This window comes from Melozone crissalis, unplaced genomic scaffold (genome assembly GCF_028551555.1).
Source record: "Melozone crissalis strain CALT ecotype California unplaced genomic scaffold, PUWL_Pcris_2 ptg000027l_1, whole genome shotgun sequence".
Taxonomy (NCBI): domain Eukaryota; kingdom Metazoa; phylum Chordata; class Aves; order Passeriformes; family Passerellidae; genus Melozone; species Melozone crissalis.
The window spans coordinates 22,011,844-22,029,650 of record NW_026535805.1 but is presented as its reverse complement, the minus strand read 5'-3'; the positions used below and the strand labels follow the sequence as shown (position 1 = coordinate 22,029,650).

Below are 17,807 nucleotides of genomic sequence, written 5' to 3'. Positions count from 1 at the left end.
AAATATGATGCTTTTATATACCTTGTTAACTTTTGTACCTCATGTGTGTGGTTTTATTAAATAATTAAAGGGAAAAATTTTACCTAAAAATTGGTACTTTGCTGAATAAAATTTGCAAGCCCCATTATACACTTTTCTGTTTCTCAGAATTTCAATGGCAAACAGTGGTCTGGTTTTTCTGCTCACTTTAGTGTCAGCTTGCTCTGTCAATGATTATTAGAAGTAGAGATGGGTGCTGCAGTAAATGTTCCTTGCACTATTTGTCCTGTTAGGTGTAGGACATCTTTCAGAGCCTGTTAAGGCAAAATTGCCTATTAGCAGATTTTTAACAAATGCCTGTCTTTTTAATATTGTTCACAGCTAGTCTGAATAAACAGCAAACATATGCTGTGCATAATGAAGTTCTTCCATCCAATTTTCTATTGTATAACATTGGCTCAAAGTGATATTCATAAATATTCATGTGATAAGACCGTTCATACTTCAGTTATCATCCTTCCTTCCAGAAAACTTCCAGTCCTTTATAGGAGAAAAGTGTGACTGTCTGATTGTCCAAAGAAAAGAAAGCAGAATTGTATCTTCAGCAATCTCCTTCATGTTGGAGTAGAAGCTTACGTAATATAAAGGAAATTAGATTTTTGGGTTCTTTGTCTTACATTTCTATCTAAGCCACCAAAATCCAGAAACACCAGTATATATTATCAGCCAAGAAAGTAAAATGCTCAGTGACACTGCTAAAAAGCAAAAAAAAAAAAGAGAATTGAGGCTGATACTCTTCCATGCAGATTGCAAGATGTTGTAATCTCCATCCTAAAAGCAGCCCACAGCTGAGTGACGGGTGTGTGGCCAGTGAAGCTGCTGCACGTTCCCCTGAGTCTGAGAGCAGCAAAGCACATATGGGGGCAGTCAGTACAGCAGCTGTGACACCTGCCAATCTGATGCTCCAGCACTAACTAACACAAGATGCTTTTGTGACAGTTAAAATGCCTGTCCTCTGGTGAAAACTCAATCAAATATTGTTTTCTTATTTCTGGAACTGTTATTTCTGCAGCACTCGTGGGTCTCCCTGCACAAATAAGAACAAGCCACATGTTCTTATAGTGTAGCTCATTTGGTACTCTGAAAGTATCACTATAACCATGTGACTGGGGGGTGCTTAGGAAGGATTGAGGAAGATCTTTGGGCAACTGAACCAAGGAGACCTCAATGGCAGGAAGCTCTGTCAGGGGAGATTTAGCTTGCACATTAGGAAAAGGTTTGTCGCCCAGAGGGTGGCTGGGCACTAGAACAGCTCCTCTGGGAAAGGGTCACAGCACCAGCCTGACAGAGTACAAAAAGTGTTCAGACAATGCTCTCAGGCACATGGTGGAATTCTTGGGGCTGTCATATACGAGGCCAGGGGTTGGACTCAATAAACTTTGTGGGTCCCTTCCAACTCAAGATATATGATGGTTCTGCTCCAGCATGGCACAGGGATGGCTCACCATCTTAGTGCAACTGTGTAATTTTTTTTTTTTTAATCTTACTGTTGATGTAATCTGTTGAAAATTCTTCAGAACTTTTGTCTCCATCTAGGCTACTTACATCTCTGCAAAATACTGATTTCCAATCTATCAAGAACTTATTTTGATGTCCATTTTTAGGAATGTTTAAATGTGTTGAAGAGAATCCACTAAATGGAATATCACCATATCAAGCAGAACAGGTCTTTTTAGAGTCACTCTCCTGTGGTTGATGCACTTCTATTTATACTAGTTACTCTTCATACAATTGCCAGTGTTGGATGATGCTTTTAGCAACAAGGGAATTACACAGATGTGGGTATAGGAGATACTCTGCTTTTGCCTTGAGGTTACAAGTGCAAGGTTAAACAGGCAGTGTAGGGCTGTTATGTTTCTATTGGGATTAGAGAAAACTGTGTCCAGGGAGCCTGTGTCCTGCCAGTTTGTCAGACCCAGTTAGACAAGGTGACTTCACTTTCTCCATCCTTCTTAGCAGTGATTTTAATTTGCAAGATGCCTGAAGGGGCTTGCACCTCCACTGGAATAATGCATATACAGAAAAGGATCAAAATTACTGAAGCTTGTGATACACAGCCAGGAGGTGAGAGAAAGGGGAAAAAGCACTTTCTTTCCCTTGTATCCCCATCCAGCCAACATGGTTGATCACTTGTCAGTGCTGGTTTGGTAGGAGATGTTAAGTCACTGGCTGTATTCTGCAGTGGTGGCAGGGCAGTGTGCCTTTTTGAGAGAGAAAACTCCAATGACGTAAGTGTGTGCTAAACAGGACAAGGTACTTAGCTGTGTACAGCAGCTGGAAAGGCTGAGACCCACTTTGATGCAATGAGAGCAAAGCCCAAGCACTTCTTTGGGCAAAGCCCATCCATATTATTGAAAGAAACATCAGTAAGAAAAATAGCCACCTTACGTATTCACGGAGGAAACAAAAGCCATATGGCAATTTGTCCAGCATTCAAGATGAGCAAACAGCAGTCACTGAAAGAGTCATGCACAATCTGACCACCGGGGGGAAAGTGCTGTTCCTTACTCAGCTGATTGGTGTCCCTTGGAAACATCTGCCTTGTTCCTGAGTTTCTTTGATGAGAGCATAAATGGCGCTGCGTAATTCACCTTTTCTGTAGCAGTGTCTCTTGGGCCTCCGTTGAGGGAGTCTCATTTTCCTTTTCTCTGCATGTTGTGTTCTGATAATCTTATTTGTTCTGTCTGTGGTGTCTCTGCTTCTGATGCTTCCTTATTTCTCTCTGGATTTTTTTCTGTCTTTCTGATGGACTTACTGAGGAAGGATTGGTAATACTGATTGCATTTGCAAGGAAGATACTATCAATTCATAGTTTTTACTTCTACAGTGATGGCTAAATTTACTCAAGTAGCAGTGTCATTCTGGGTTTGCTCATAAATTGTTGATTCACATAAAAAAATAGAAGGCCTGATTTCAACATGGGGCCTGATGTTCTGTGTAATACAGTAATACAAAATTTCTCTTGGTTAATTATATCTTCCAGTTTGTGGTAGATATCTTGGACTTGCATGTTCTATCATTTAGAAATTGATGACTCATCTGGCATTGGCTACTGGCATCCTTCTCACTGGGGTGCTGTTCAGGCTGTTCTGCTGCCCTCTGTTAATTTTCTAAGCCTGGGTCCTTCAGTCTGTTCCTGCTCCTGGTATGGTCTATCTGTATGAGGAAAGGCCTTTATTACATATTAACTGGAAATTCTCCATTTATCTTTTAAAAATCAAACCTTAAGCTAAGTAATATCTAATTTTGGTGATTCCTGTTGGAGAGTTTGTCTTGAATCCTGGCTATGAGCTTTTTGGTTTGGGGTTTTTTTTAAGCCTTTTTCCAGCTGAAGTAAACTTTATTTTGCTATTTACCTTGCTGGGAGAGGGGCAGCCATGATATTGTATTTATTTATTTAGTGTTACAGCATATATGAGTCTAGTTTTAAAAAGCATATTTCAGAATACAGATGAGTATTACTGGTTGATGCCAGTGTGCCATATGTCACCTCCACCATTTTTCTTGTTTATTGTTGTCTTAAGCAGAGACATTTGGAGATTTTTTTCCTCCATTAAGTTCCTCAGCAGTTCAAATTGTTCAAAGAAGATAAATAATTTAAAAACATGAATTTCTAAGTCCAGTTAATATTTCATGTTGTAGATTGATCTGACAGTAGTGTGTTTATAAATGTTATGTGGAATGCTCCAATTTAATCAAACTTATTTTTTGCCTTGCACCTTTTAATTAGAACCACTGAGAAAAGTGGTTATTGTCTGACTTGCATGAAAGTTTCAGATAATGCTTTTGATGTCTCTTATTTGTTTTTCTGAGAAAAAGTTAAGTTCAATGTCTTGAAGCATGCTACATGCAAGGGTAGTAGAATTTGCTTTTCACATATCTATCCCTATGCTTTAATTTTGCATGCACGTGGATTTTGTTTAATTTCTGCATTTGTATTTTTTATGTAAATTGTGCATCTCCATTGCTTTTGCTTTTTTGCAAAAGTTGGAATATATTCTGCAATATCTCTGCTGCTCTGCTGCCCAGTAGAGTGAAGGTGGTTGGTTGTCCTTCTGCATTTAATCCCTAATGACCTGTCTGAAAGCAGAATAAGAACAGCATGCCTATTTCCATTCCTGTGTCATGTCAGGGATGTAAGAGTTACTTCCTATCCCTGGGCATGGTGCTCAGTGTTATAGTCTAACCTTTAGCATACAAGGCTAGTTTCTGCTCTGATGTGGACAATAACTTGCCAATACATTGTGATGGATCAAAAAAAATTTATTTTTGTGGTAAAGAACAAAGTTCTGAATGTAATAAGTGTACCTGATAGCTAGGCATTAAGTCATGGCCTGTGTAATTTTACTGGAAGTTTATTACAGTGCAGGCACATTTAATGGTGAATGCAAGTCCCTGTGTGTGAAATCACCACTGATGTAATGAAAAGGGAAGGTTGTGATAAATCCACCAGTGCAGTAGTAACAGGCACTCATATACTTCATGTTGCTACACACAGCCTGTGTATTCAAGGCTGGGAAGTTATCACCTCCTCTGCATTAATAAAGATGTCAGTGACCAGGGATGTATCTGGGACAGGAAGCGTTCAGGGACCTCACCCTGGGCTGGTTTGTTTGCTCTTTAAGGCTCAAGTGGCTTACACAGGTGGGAATGTGTGAGGCTGCCAAAAGCCAGCACAAAGCCTGGTCCAGCTCGTGCCAGGACACCTCTTTGCCAGGGAAAAGGCAGCACAGAAGCAGCAGCAGCAGCAGCTGTGTGGTGTGTCAGGACAGGTGAGGGGCAGGTCAAGTAATCAGCTGAGTGCCTTAGGCCTTTGTGACACTGTAGATTTTACTGCAGCAAGGCTGTGAAGAGACACAAAACTTGACTAGAGAGGCTGAATCAGCAAGTAATTTGGCATTGACCAACTCAATTGCCTTTTAGCCTGTTCATTGTTTCTCCTGTGTAGGGTTACCTATATATACCTGAGGTTTTCTTCTTGGACACTTGCCTCTGCTCCAGGGTCTTTAGTTGGGGAAACAAGGGAACTGTAATGGCGAAAGGCTCCTGGGCTTGACATGGGGCAGCACTGCGGCAGCACACTGAAAGCAACCCGAAAGGTACTTTTGTTGCAAACCAAGAGACTCGGAGAAGCATTCAGAGGGTGTGCTGAAAAGGGATAAGGAAGAAGCAGACTGTCCAGACTGTCACTGTGAAACAGTCACCTTAGGCTGGGGTAGCACCGGGGTCCAGGCACAGCAGAGTCAGGCTCTATGAGGTTACAGAGCCCAGCACTAATGGCAGCCTTTCCCATCTAGCCTCCTTTTTAATTAAACTATAAATACCAAAATATTATTTTTCTTTTTTGTTGTTAGTACTTCTTTGGGTGCATATAGACCATTGTGAGTTTGAGGCAGAAGAATAGGACAGGGAACCTCAAAAAAGCAGATATTGATTAGCATTGCTAGCCAAGAAAGTTCACAGCCCAGATATGCAAGTAAAGCAAAATACACCTCTTCTTTTAGAGCAGATGGACTTAAGAGGTGTTGTCATTTACCCTCCATGTCTTCTCAGGCTGTAGTGATGTCTGAGGTTATGGGAGAAATGCATGTCTAGGTGCTCCTTGGTAGCCAGAGAGGAAAGGCTGCCACAGGAAAAGAGCCTGAAGTGTGTGCAATAGGCAGAGAAAGCTCTTTGGTCTCTGGAACACACTGAGATTCATTATTTTTTGAAGAACAGCTGAAAAATGTGATTTTGTTGCGGGGAGGTGGGGGTGCAGCTGTAAGTCTGCATGCTTGCCGTGCAGCTCAAAATTACAGCCCCTAAATAGATGTACATACTCAGCCTCCTAGAAGGGCTGTAGCTCCCTGCTGTAGTACAATAAGAATAGTAATACTTACCATTGAGATTGTGCTTGCTATTTTCAGAGCTGTGCCAGTGTTGGGTATTTCAATGCAAAGCGGGCGGGTGATTGTGAGCAGGATATGGTGAGCTTTTCAATTTCGGGGCCGGAGGGGGGACAGTGCCGTTTTGCATACTCCCCGGAATAAAAGGAGATTCAAACCTTTCTATTCTGGCACTGGGGGCACGACATCTTTCAGCTTTCTTCCAGGAGCGGCTCTCACAGGGGAGCCGATTTCTTCTCGGATCTGACCACCACAGCCCTCAGTAATTATAGCAGCGTCTGAATTCTGAGCTAAAAACAGAAGTGCAGCATGTGCCCATTCCCCATGTGATTCAGAAAGCAGGAAATTGAAAGAGCCTGACTGAGAGAGGAGAGGGAGCGCAAAGCAATAGACACATGCAGTATTCGTCTGGAACCTGCTCCGCCCGGGACGCAGGAGCTGTCATCCGCCGCCGCCGATTCTGCGTGCAGCCGCCGCCCGGCCCCATTGGGCGCAGCGGCACCGGCGGCGGGCGGGAGCGGCGCGGCCGGACTTGGGCTCGGCGCTCCCCAATGTAAACAGAGCGGAGCGGGAGCTGCGTGCTCCGAGGGGCCGGCTCCGGGCTGCCCCGGCTCCGGCAGGGACCGCGCCGTGTCCGGCTCCATGAGCAGAAGCAGGCACTCCGGAGGCTCTGCTGCCTGTGGATATAAACAGGGGGCAATCGGGATGCGCTAGCTTCCCCCGCCGGCGCCGCTGCTCCTTCGCGCTCCGCGCCGCGGCTGGGACAGGGCGATGGACATGAACATGAAGAAGTTCACGGTGCGCCGCTTCTTCTCCGTCTATCTCCGCAAGAAGTCTCGGTCAAAGAGCTCCAGCCTGAGTAGATTTGAGGTAAAATTCGCCTTAACTTTGTTAAATGTAGCAGATGCTGTTAGGTGCAGGTAGCGGAGGTACAGGAGAACGCCTGCATTTACTGATGTGGTAAGTAGTTAAAGGTGCTCTTTCCCTGGAGGTGGTGATACTCGCACCTAATGTTCTTTGTTTCAGTGTAATTCAGGGCTCTTTCTCGGTAGTATTCAATACATTGCATAATATATTTAGTGTGTTGCCAAGAGTCCTTTTATCAGCCTTGCAGGGGAGGAGGAAGCTGGTTCAGGACATCATGAAGTTGTAGGAAATAATTACAGATCCACTTAAATTAGCACAAAAGACACCACGGTTTGAAATAGCCTCATATTTTAGTCTTCCCCTGCACACGTACCATTCGTTTTTAGTGCTAGGTTTCCACATAATTAATCAGTTGCTAGTGGCTTTCATATATATGTGGTATGTGAGACAGGGATTCTCTTGATTATTTCTCTATAGGTTCTCATGTTTGCACATTTTTTTTGCATTTATCTTCTCTCCCATACATCTCTCCTCGTATCTTTTCATTTACTCTGTTTTAGGAGAAGTTGTTCTTTGGGAGCTGGGGGGACAATGTCAAACCCTTCAAGATTTAGCAGTGTGGGGAGATGAAGGTAGTTAAACTAGGAGGTATTAGCAAATTGGAATGTGTGAATGGGTTAGAACCCGGATTTCTGCCTGCCTTCCTCAAACCATTGTTCTTCAGCCCTCTATTTGGAGCTGTGAATAGTCGGCAGGATGCGAGATCAATTGAATAGATGTCAGTTATATTTATGTTGTTCACTTTACCATTGCAGATGATCTGCAACCTCTGCATTAATATAGAGGTAGATGGGGCCGGATTCCCTTCTGTCTCACGTTTATTTTGTGCCGGTGTACTTCAATTGACCTCTGAGGAGTTACTCTGATTTGCACTGGTACTCCCAGGAGGACGATTTTTCTTATGCTGTGTGAATACATTTTGAAACGTTATTCCCTTAGTGTCCTATTTAAAGCACCAGGTAATTGTTTGAGCATAAAGTTCTTCATGTGTCATTGCTTAAACAGGGCATGGTGAAAAGCCAAGTTTTTCACCTGTGTGTTTTGTTGGTTGTTATTTTCTTTCCTAACTATTTAAAATCAACTTCCTTGAAAAATGATCATGTAAATTTTTATTCTCATCATCAAACAGACACACTATGCATTTAAAGTAAACTAATAACTCCCTCTTTGGAACAGGAAGTATCAACAGGAAAAGTATCCCCATCTCTCCCCTCAGTCTCATCCCAGTAGGACTGAGGGGAGAGATGGGGATACTTTTCCTTTCCTGATTGTGTAGTCAGAATCACAGAGCTTAAGCTGGAATAAATGTTCCTTGCAACACATTGTAAATTCTCTAAGCTCCTGCTCCAGCAGAGACAAGTAGACCTGGAGTTACTTGAAGGAGTTCTTACACAAATGAGTGTCTTCACAGGCCACCAGTGGCAGGATGGGATGTTAGGAGGGGAGCTGGTTTGGGAAGAGCAGAGCCCCAGCAAACCTCATGGGGAGACACAGATTCCGCCATACTAAATGTTTAACTTACTGGATAATCCAGTGTGAATGACCAGTACGACTCAGCACTTAGAAAAAAAAAAGTCTTTGCAATCCCTTTGACCACCAGTGCTGGATTTACTGGACTTTCTCAATAATTATGAAATTGTTTCCCCTTATGTGAGTTGTACTGTAATGATTTTTTTCTGATTTTGAATAATTTGCTTCAAGAAGCAACCTGATACCCGGTCGCACATGTAGCTTCAGAGCACTTCATCCACTTCCCTCCTTTCTTCCCTGGCTCATCAGTAATGACCAACTTGATGCAAAGTGACTCAGTATTATAATGGAGTGGAGAATAGGGGCTGTTCCAGCTATGAAGAAAAAATTATTCATAAAATCTGTTCTGCTATTTAAGTGTAAAAATCATCAGAAATGTTACTTCTTTGGACAGGGTGTGACGGCCAAACATGAACATCAAGTCCCCTCTGTGGTTCTCATCCCTGAATACTTCTGTGTATAAATTTGTAATTACAGGCTAACAAGTGCTTATCAGACAAACAGAAAGTGTGAGGAAGCCTGTTAGATGGTTTTTAAGAAGTGAGAATTTTCTTCATCCTAGTAGGTAGATATTTTTAAAGATGCAGTAAAAAGATACAGGGTGTTGCATCATAGAATGAGTAAAATTAAAATAAAGAAATTTAGAAAAAACACATGGGGCATTGTTTTGCTTAGTGTGCATTAGCTAATGTACCTGGCAGAAATTGTGTTGCACAATGTCATTTAAAACTTGGAAGGGAATTGATTTTACTAGGTTGTGTGGGATTTTTGTTATGTTGTTCTTTTGGCAAGTTGGGAAGGAGGATTGAAGGGTTTGAGATAGATACTCCTAGGCTCAAGCATTCAATATGCTTAAAATACCACTATTAGAGTAGATTCAAAAATAATACTGTATTAGTTATTAATATAATGATTAATTACTTTTTCTACTGTGGTATTCTACACCTCAAATTCACTTGTAATGAGAGTGGTAGCTTACAGGGCCAGGATACAGCTGCAGAAAAGGACTTAGCAAATCACAGCTTGTAACCTGACCTTTACTTGATTGTTTCAGATGCCAATGTCATTGCTAAACCTGAAACAACAAGATGATCACCTTGTATAAACAGCTGGGTTTCACACTTTGTCCTGCTAAAGAGGCAGAGTGCACTCTGGTAAATGAGATGGTATTAGGGTTTCATTTCATCTTGCCTAAAATTCATGGCCTTTTTACTATTCTGGAAAAATCTGGCTGAAATTTGAATTTATTTGGCTACATTTTACGGGTTTCAGTTTATATTATTTTTCAGTATGGCCTGCATTGCCCTTCATTTAAAAAGTATCTAGTGATGTAATTTTATTGAATGTGCAGAGCTAAGTTTTGCCCTTCTACATGCACAGAGTTCTGATTGAAGTCAGCTGAAAATCCAGCAAAGTCAATGGGAACTGCATGTGTGCATCTGAGAAAGGGCTTTGTTTATGGTTCTTGCTGAGTGTTGATGAACATGAATGTGAAACCATCAGGATAAAGTACACACAATGGGGATCTGCTAAAGACTTTGAGACCCAGTGGAATGTGTCTTTGGGCAGTGAGCAATATCTCCTAATTTATAAATCAAAATTTAAATATGCCATTGGAATAAACTAGGAAATACCTAAGCTTATAAAGAATTTGGTAATATTTATTCCAATTACGCAGGAGCATCTTTTTTTTTCTTTTGAGAAAACAATCAATTAAGACATTGCCTTTTATTCTTTTTGGAGATGCTTGTGAATTTTGTGTTCCTGACGTATTTTTAATTCATTATTCTTCCACTTTAATTCTTCTAATTCGTTTTTAGTCTTACTGGTAATGATGAATCCAAATTATGTTTAATCTATGTATGGGGCTTAGAGCCTAGCAGAGTTCTTGGAAATTAATTCAGAATTAATTTGGAGCCTGGTGTGCCTTGGCATGGCCAGTTTGAGAGGCAGGATCTCCTGTGGATGATTCAAGCTTGGGTCTCCTCCTTTGGTTCCAGCACTGGCACGTAGGAAATGGAAGTGAGGAAATGGAAATGGTAAGTAGTAGTGCAGAAAGACTGGCGCTGGCTTTGTAAATACTTTTTTAGGAGAGATTTGTGGTTCTAATCTTAGGGTCTGATTCTGATTTCCTACAAGCCAAAGTTACAGCAGCCTTAGGAAAAAGCCTACAAAATGCTGAGCTAGACTGCTCCTTTTCCACGCTGGGCTGGAGCAACAGCGCTTTGCTTGCGAACACTTGTGAATTCTCTGCACTTGTGTAAAGAGAAATTCTGTTCCTTACCAGCAGTATGTCCTTTATTCTTTTTTATTCCTTTTATAGTTACTCACTTGGTAGAGGAATAGAGTCTTTCTGTCAAATGTTAGCCAGAATAAAGGCAAGTTAAAGAAAGGAGATGGGGATTATCAGCCCAAGAACATCTCTGCAAGGTGTAAGTCCTGAGGCAGCTTTAGTTTTCACTTTTTTCCCTGCTGGTAATGATCATCTTTTTTGATGTGTGTTCTTGTTACAGCAGAAGGCGCAGACACTGTTGTAGTGTCTGACTTCCCCAGCTGCAGGCAAGACTTCTACGAGGAAATGCTGCAGTTCTGGAAGTCTTGCACAGCTTGCTGGGGGAAGGGAGGCATGGAGGGGAGAGACAGCAAGAGCAGGAGGAGCGTGTAGTCCCTCAGATAGGTCACTTGAGGAGCCAGGAAATCCATTTCTCAGGCTCATTTTGACAACCTGCTGTGTCATTACAGATGGTTCATACCTTTGTGCTTTGCATTTCCCATTTGAAAAAAGGAAAATTATGATAAATATTCAAGTCCTTTGTTACTATTCTACCTATTTACCCTGGGTTTGGGGGCAATACCCATATGTGTACATTTTCCTAATAAAGGAATTGCTTCCAATTCCCCAACTGCTTCTGACTTTACCCCAAATAAAGTCTCATGTGCCTCAGGCTTAATATGTGCTCCTTCCAACAAGCCTCAAATTAACTGCTGAGGTACAGAAAGGGAAAATTAGGCAGGTAGATGTAAGGATAACTTGTATACAGGAAAATCACAGAAAACTGGGACTGGAAAGCATCTAAAAACCTTTGGTCTGGACTCCTCTTCCTCCTTAGGCAACATCAGCTATATCTAAACTCTTCCACCAAAGACATTTTTCTAACTTCTTATTGAAAGCCTCCAGTGGTGAATGTTCATAACCTCTGTACGTGGTATATTTTGCATCATTATCCTTAGCATCTAAGGGTTTTCCTAATATCTGACAAGTTTCCTTAAGGCAGTGCAACCTGTGTCTTCCTGTTCTCCCCACTGTAACTGTGAAAAGGAATTTCCTTTTCTTTGCAGCATGATTTTTATGCATTTGGAAACTGTTCAGGTCCCTTTTCTCAGTCTTTTTGGAAGGGTGGGAAAAAATGTATTTTCTCCTTTCTGAAAGTTAGGGATTTCCAGGAACAAGATGCTGGGCCAGTTACAGTGACATTGTGAGGGAGTATCTCTTCCTTTTTTGGATGCTAGTTGTCCCTTGTAAAAATCAATTATATCTCAAAGCCCCCTACCCTGCCAAAGACCCATCCAAATTGTCATTTCATGCTCCATTTCCACCATCTCAGTGTCTGCATGATTCCTTGATCTGATGGTATTTGGCATCCAAGCCAGCGCTGGCAGAGCTGATCCATGGGCTCTGGCGTCAGATGAATTCTGACATGGATCACACAACTAAACACGGGCTCTGGTCACACAGCCAGGGCACACCAATGTTTGGGCAGAGAGAGGGGCATGGGATCATCATCTAACAGAAGAGGTCTTAATGTCTTCATTTGGTTGTGGGATGAGTCCTGGTGATGTCTGATCCACAGATGGGACCCACACATGCCTACAGACCAGTGATGGAATGAGTGAAAGGGCGAGGGCAGTGCCCTTCCACACTGAGCCAGGTACTGCCCTGGTTCCCTGTGCCTGGAGCATCTGTGTGTGGGTGTACAGGAGATGAGGAGCTGAACCTCAGGGACTGGTTGGAACCTGTGGGCAGCTGAGCACTTATTTGCAGTAATGTGGCTTTATGCAAGTGTAATTTTATTTGAAGTTTTAGCTCATAGCATGATGACTTGTCTGACCCTGTGGCACAAAAAGTCCATTCTCAGAGGGTTTAGCTCTCCTACGTCTGTTTTTGTTATTAGTAGCATTTGCTTCATGCATTTTTCTGCTAGTCTCAGAAGCAGACTCCCTTTGTCTGTGCTTTCTGCATTTGTGTCAACACAGGTAACTGGAAGTATTTCTAAAGTAAGATAGAAATCCGAACAAAAGCCCTCCTTGATTTACCAGTTACTCAAGTACAAATATTTTTCATCTAAATATTTTCTAGTCATTTCCTTTTGTTCACTTAACAAGACCTACTGTCCCAGTTCAGCGAGGATTCCATAAAAGTGTTTGCTGTTAATGAAGTCTCCAAGTACAGAGAAACAGCAGCTGGTTCTGCAGACAGGACACACTCTGTGCGTGTGTGTTACTATCAGCTCTTACACGGAGCTTTCTGTTTTGCTTCCTGGAGAACAAAGTTTCAGAAAATGAAAAAGAGCAATGGGATTACTAAAACTGCCTTGAAAATAGCTTTCTGACTGAGGATGTGTAAGGAAGCAAGGGATCCGTCCATTCAAGCTCCTTGCATGACAGCTAGGATTCACATGCAGGGAAGTGCTTCCAGGCAAACAGTTTGGGGTGCACATTTCCTCAGTGAGTGCGTGGATGGTGATGGAGTGGCCACAGCATGGCTTTGGAAGGCTTGGAAGGGAGCAGTTGTCCTTTGCTGTTCAATCTCTCTCACTACTTTGAAGTGCACTGTATTTGAAATGTACCAGTATTTCGGCAGAGCTGCTTTTACTGTGAGATGTGGGAGAGCTTGCAGCTCTCTTCTAGCTGGGAGCCAGGAGTTCAAGGGTACTGGAAATGCAAACCTTTTAGAGCACAGGAGACAAAACCACAAAGTTTCTATTGAAGAGAACCTTTTCCTCAGATTGCAGTGTATTATTAGACATTGTGTAGCAGTGCATAGGGAAGAAGGGAAGATACAGTTTGCCAGTGTGCCTTCAGGTGGTAGGTAATGATATTAATTGGTAAAATGACAGTTGACTCATTAAACCTTAGCACATGAACTCATATAAAGTCCAGATGTAATTCAAGAGTGTCACACCTCTTTCCTGCAGGGCCAAATCTGATCCTGGGTATGACTGGCAGAAAGCAGTAAATAGTTTTACTTTACAGAATTGTTGTGAGTAAACTGGGGGGTGAGCCGAATGTGTGAGTTTATCTATAACATTCACCTTTCTTTTCTTTTCTTCTGGTAGAAATTTCTGTTCTTTTTTTCTAGTGAGTAACAAAGAAAACCTACATCACTTCAACTTTGTTTTCTCTACTTTCACATTGCCAGCAACTAGTGGACAGGTTCTGTGACTCTCAAAGATATCTTAGTCTTAAACTTCTGCATCAGCAGACCTCCATGGCAATCTTTAGTGTATTATGCAATCTCTGTGCCTAGAACATCTTTGGGACAGCAATTAAACATTGTAATTGTGTTAATTGGAAAGCCACCTCTAAGTATCTGAAACCCTGCTGGATCTGCTGCTAGTTTGCACAGTTCCTACTTTATCCCTGCATGCTTTGCATTGCAATTATTACTAAAGGGTAATCTGACAGCAAGCCTTTATGTTAGATTATTTCTGTGATGCAATTCAAAACCAATTCATATCACTAGATTTTAATTTTTTTAGTGTTTAGTGTGTGCAGATGTTAAATAAAACATACTTCAGAAGTTTTTTTATAACATTTCATTATGTCGTAAAAACTTTAAGCTCTTTTCTGGCAAGTAAGATCACTTATTTTTGTTCCAAAACAAACTCCTTAATATTCAGTTAAATCAACGCTATTAGGATAGCTAAACCAAGATGTTTTCAAAATGCAAATGATTTTCATTTGTTGGCATTGTATGGCTTTTTCAAACACATTGCAGTGCTTAAATTTGAAAGAATGGAGAAGATGATGTATCTGTTCTTGTTTTCCAGATTCTTGTACCCTTGAGAGTTACCTTCTTTGTATGTGGCAACCAGTGAAATAAGCATAAAAGGAGGGAAAGAAAGTGTGCTAGTTAATCTTAGCTCTTACTTCTGCATTCTGTCAACTTCTCTTCAAATTCTACTTCCAAAGGAGGACCACATGGCTGGGCTTACTCAAGAAATGAGTGAAAAGTGTGTGATATGAGTCCACACAGGAAAGTGCTGTGTGTTGTAAAGGCAAGAAATCCCCCACTGAAGGGATAAATTAATCCCTCTCAATCTCTCCAGCACTGTGAAGTTGTCCAGGTTTATGATGATAATACTGTTCTATTTTTGTTATTTAATCCTCTTTTGTTCATGGTGAAGTTTTAGCAATTGTAAGGCAAAAAATACATAAAGCTAATAAAGCAGGAGTTGGGTCAAACTAAGCTGAGAGGGACTGAGGGGAGGCTTTGCCTTCTCCTTTAGAAAGTTTTAATGTGCATTATCCTTAGCTTTGGGGCTAAATCAAGCCATTATGTCAGAAGGATAAGCACTTTGGGGACATTTTCTCTGGTCTGAAAAAAGACGGCTGTGCGTACCATGTTAGCTACAAACTGATCCAAGACAAAAATTCACCCATGTTAGCAGAGCTGGAGACGAACCAGTTTCCCAAAATCAGTTGCTGAGATTTGTTTTTTCTCCCATGATTTCAAGTCTTTATGCATTTGTGGAATTGAAGAATCTGTACTAAAAACATACTTCAAGTGCATCTACTTTTTCTTTTCATAATTTTGCAGAAAAATTAATGTCACAACGTAATATACCAAGCAACAATGCTGATAAGGCTGGTGAGCCACAGAACTTAGTCTACAAAGTGGAGACAATTTATCCACCTGCTTTCTCCTGTTCCACCAGTACAATTATGGCAGCATCCAGATGTCTTCTTTTCTCTTCCTACAGCTGTTAATGCCATTTGTGCTACAGCGCCCCTTCTCACACACTCCATCTGTACTTGCTTTTCTCTGAAAGACTGTGTGCTGAAAAAAAAGCCTAATAGCATCTTTTGCTTGATGGTATGAAATGAATTTCTGAAAGTCTTCTCTGCAACAGGGATTTTTTTATTCTAGAAAACAAATTTTTCATTTTTCCCAGACAAGAAAACCCATATGGGACATGAGAAGGAATACCATTAATGATTCTGAGGATTGTCACTTCCAAAGTACAGACTACCTCTTGTGATTATCTGCCAAAAGATACATGTGTTATCCCAACTGCCTTTTTGAAAATCTCTCCCCACATCAGGATAAAGCTTACATACCAATTTACTTTTGGAGATGGGTATTCTCTTGTGACAGGGTGTAAGTTACCCATAACAAAGATAATTATGTGAATGGTGCCAATTGCAATTTTTCTCTTGCTTGGTTTAAAAGCATTTTTTCTCTCTCTAACAGGTTGTAAAAGAAGCCGTAAAATTAATTTGAGTAATGTTTGTATTGAAAGAAATGCTATAATAGGCAGACATTTGTGATGTTATGGGAGGAGTTGTTTCCCTGGAGTTCTAAGGAAAGTTTTAAGGTTTTGACTTAGTGTCATAACGTGTGTAAAATGAGGGAATTAAAACTGTAATCTTTTCCAATACAGACGATTTAGGTCATTTCATAAACATAACTTTTATGAAGAGTCTTATTTATGCAAAACAGATCAGTCCCTCGCTTCTGCTCTTGACCGCTTTTTCTTCTATTGATCAGTTTAGGGTTTGCGTTGTGCCTCCTTTTTTGTGTCCATCTCTTCCTCCTCCTTGTTAACCACAGGCACAACCATGCTAAATATAACCTATCCCCAAGGAAGTGGGGACTTACAAAACATTTAACGGGCTGTATGCACCACAGCCAAGAGAACGTTTGCCCCTTTACCCTGGCTTTTAAAATCCTTCTGCTGGTGTGAAATTCGTGGGACTGAGAGAGAAATAAGAATAGAGCTCTCTCCATGGAGTACCTCTATGGTCTGCAAGCTCTCATTTATCTTCCTGGTCATCAGAGCTGTTGTTATCTAGGATTCTGTATCATCTCTTCAGGGAGGCACATCAACTCCCCATTTTTCAGTTACTGAAGAGAAGAAATTAAGTTGTTTTGCCCTCCTGGGATATGATTCTTTACTCTTGTCTGCGGGCTTTTCTTCCCTCTTGTAAATAAAGGTTGAGGATTTGAATGTGCTGTGCTCTGGTGTAGAATCGCGCAGCTGGGCTGCGGAAGCGCTGAGCTCCACGCTCACGGAAACTGTACCCTTGAGACCAGGCTCTTGCCTCCTGGTGTCTACTGAAACTCACTTTGCCTTCTCAGATGTTTCCCTTGTAAGGTAACAGTTCTGCTTTTTCCTTCTCCCTCACCCTATCATTCATCTGATTCAGCTTTTTTGTTTTATGCCTTTGACTCAAACAATGCAATCACGTGCTTTTGCTTTTCTCCTGCTGTCTCTGTTTTGGTACTTTCCACCCTCACTTTACTGAGGTAACAACTGGGCAGTCATCAGTAAAAACAAAACTTTGTGTGAGGAAGTGCTGATTCAGAGATGATACCTCTGAGGCTGGGCAGTGGTCAGCAATGGCTCTGGAGCAAATCCCAGATGCAGCACTTACTGCGCATCTCAGAAATGTCGCCCTCTCATATACTTCAGTCCTTGCCTATTTCTCTTCAAATATCTCTGCATTCCGACTTTCTGTAGTTTAAATGTCTTGTGATAATTTCTCCTTCAGGGAGAGCAGCAGAAGAAACTCTTAGGGAGTCCCCTTGACTCACAGCTCCTGTGTGTGTAGCTGAGGGTTTCATGCCTCTGACTCAGCTCTGCTCCCAGTTGAGCATGAGCATCTGTCTGTCTGGGATTTTAGCTTTACATAGTACAATTTTCACAGCACCTCTACTCTGACTTTGAAGCATGGTTACTATGGCATCCTCAATATCTTAGAAAATAGTGAAACAAAGACATCAATGTTAACATTTTGTGTTACATGACAGCTTTTGTGCCTGTTTTGCCTCTATGTTTTTTACCCTCTGTGTTTTCTTTTTGATGAAAAAACTCACAGTGAAAATGAGATGATGATTTGGTCCCTTCTCATTCTAGATACCATGCAAAGTCTCATGACTCTGAAATCATGCAAAGTCTCATGATTTCTGCTCAGTCATCATCCATTTCAACTTCCAGAAAGGAGTAAACTTGTGTAGTTGTTCATCTTGGGATTTCTGTGATGAAGTTAAAACTAGCCTGCATTAATTTATTCATTTATGATAAAAAGATCTTTTATTAAAAGCACCTCACCCTTGCAGTTAAGGGCTACTTCTGTTAAATTTACAGTGCCATAAAGCCTAAACCAATGCAAACCTGCATGATTAAAAGGAAAAGCAAATCA

General features: G+C 41.3%; 1 protein-coding gene across 2 annotated transcripts in view; it reads left to right on the top strand.

The window, feature by feature from the left end:
- Positions 1-17,807, top strand: part of RPS6KA2 (ribosomal protein S6 kinase A2) — a 276,800-nt gene that overhangs the window by 112,116 nt on the left and 146,877 nt on the right. The window contains exon 1 of one of the 2 annotated variants that reach the window (XM_054279647.1): positions 6,609-6,794. The exons of the other annotated variant lie outside the window; for it this stretch is intronic. Within the exon in view, the coding sequence (XP_054135622.1) occupies positions 6,696-6,794 (99 nt within the window). The 5' untranslated portion in view covers positions 6,609-6,695. Of the gene's footprint in view, positions 1-6,608; positions 6,795-17,807 lie in introns of those variants that run through there. 2 annotated transcript variants of the gene reach the window in all.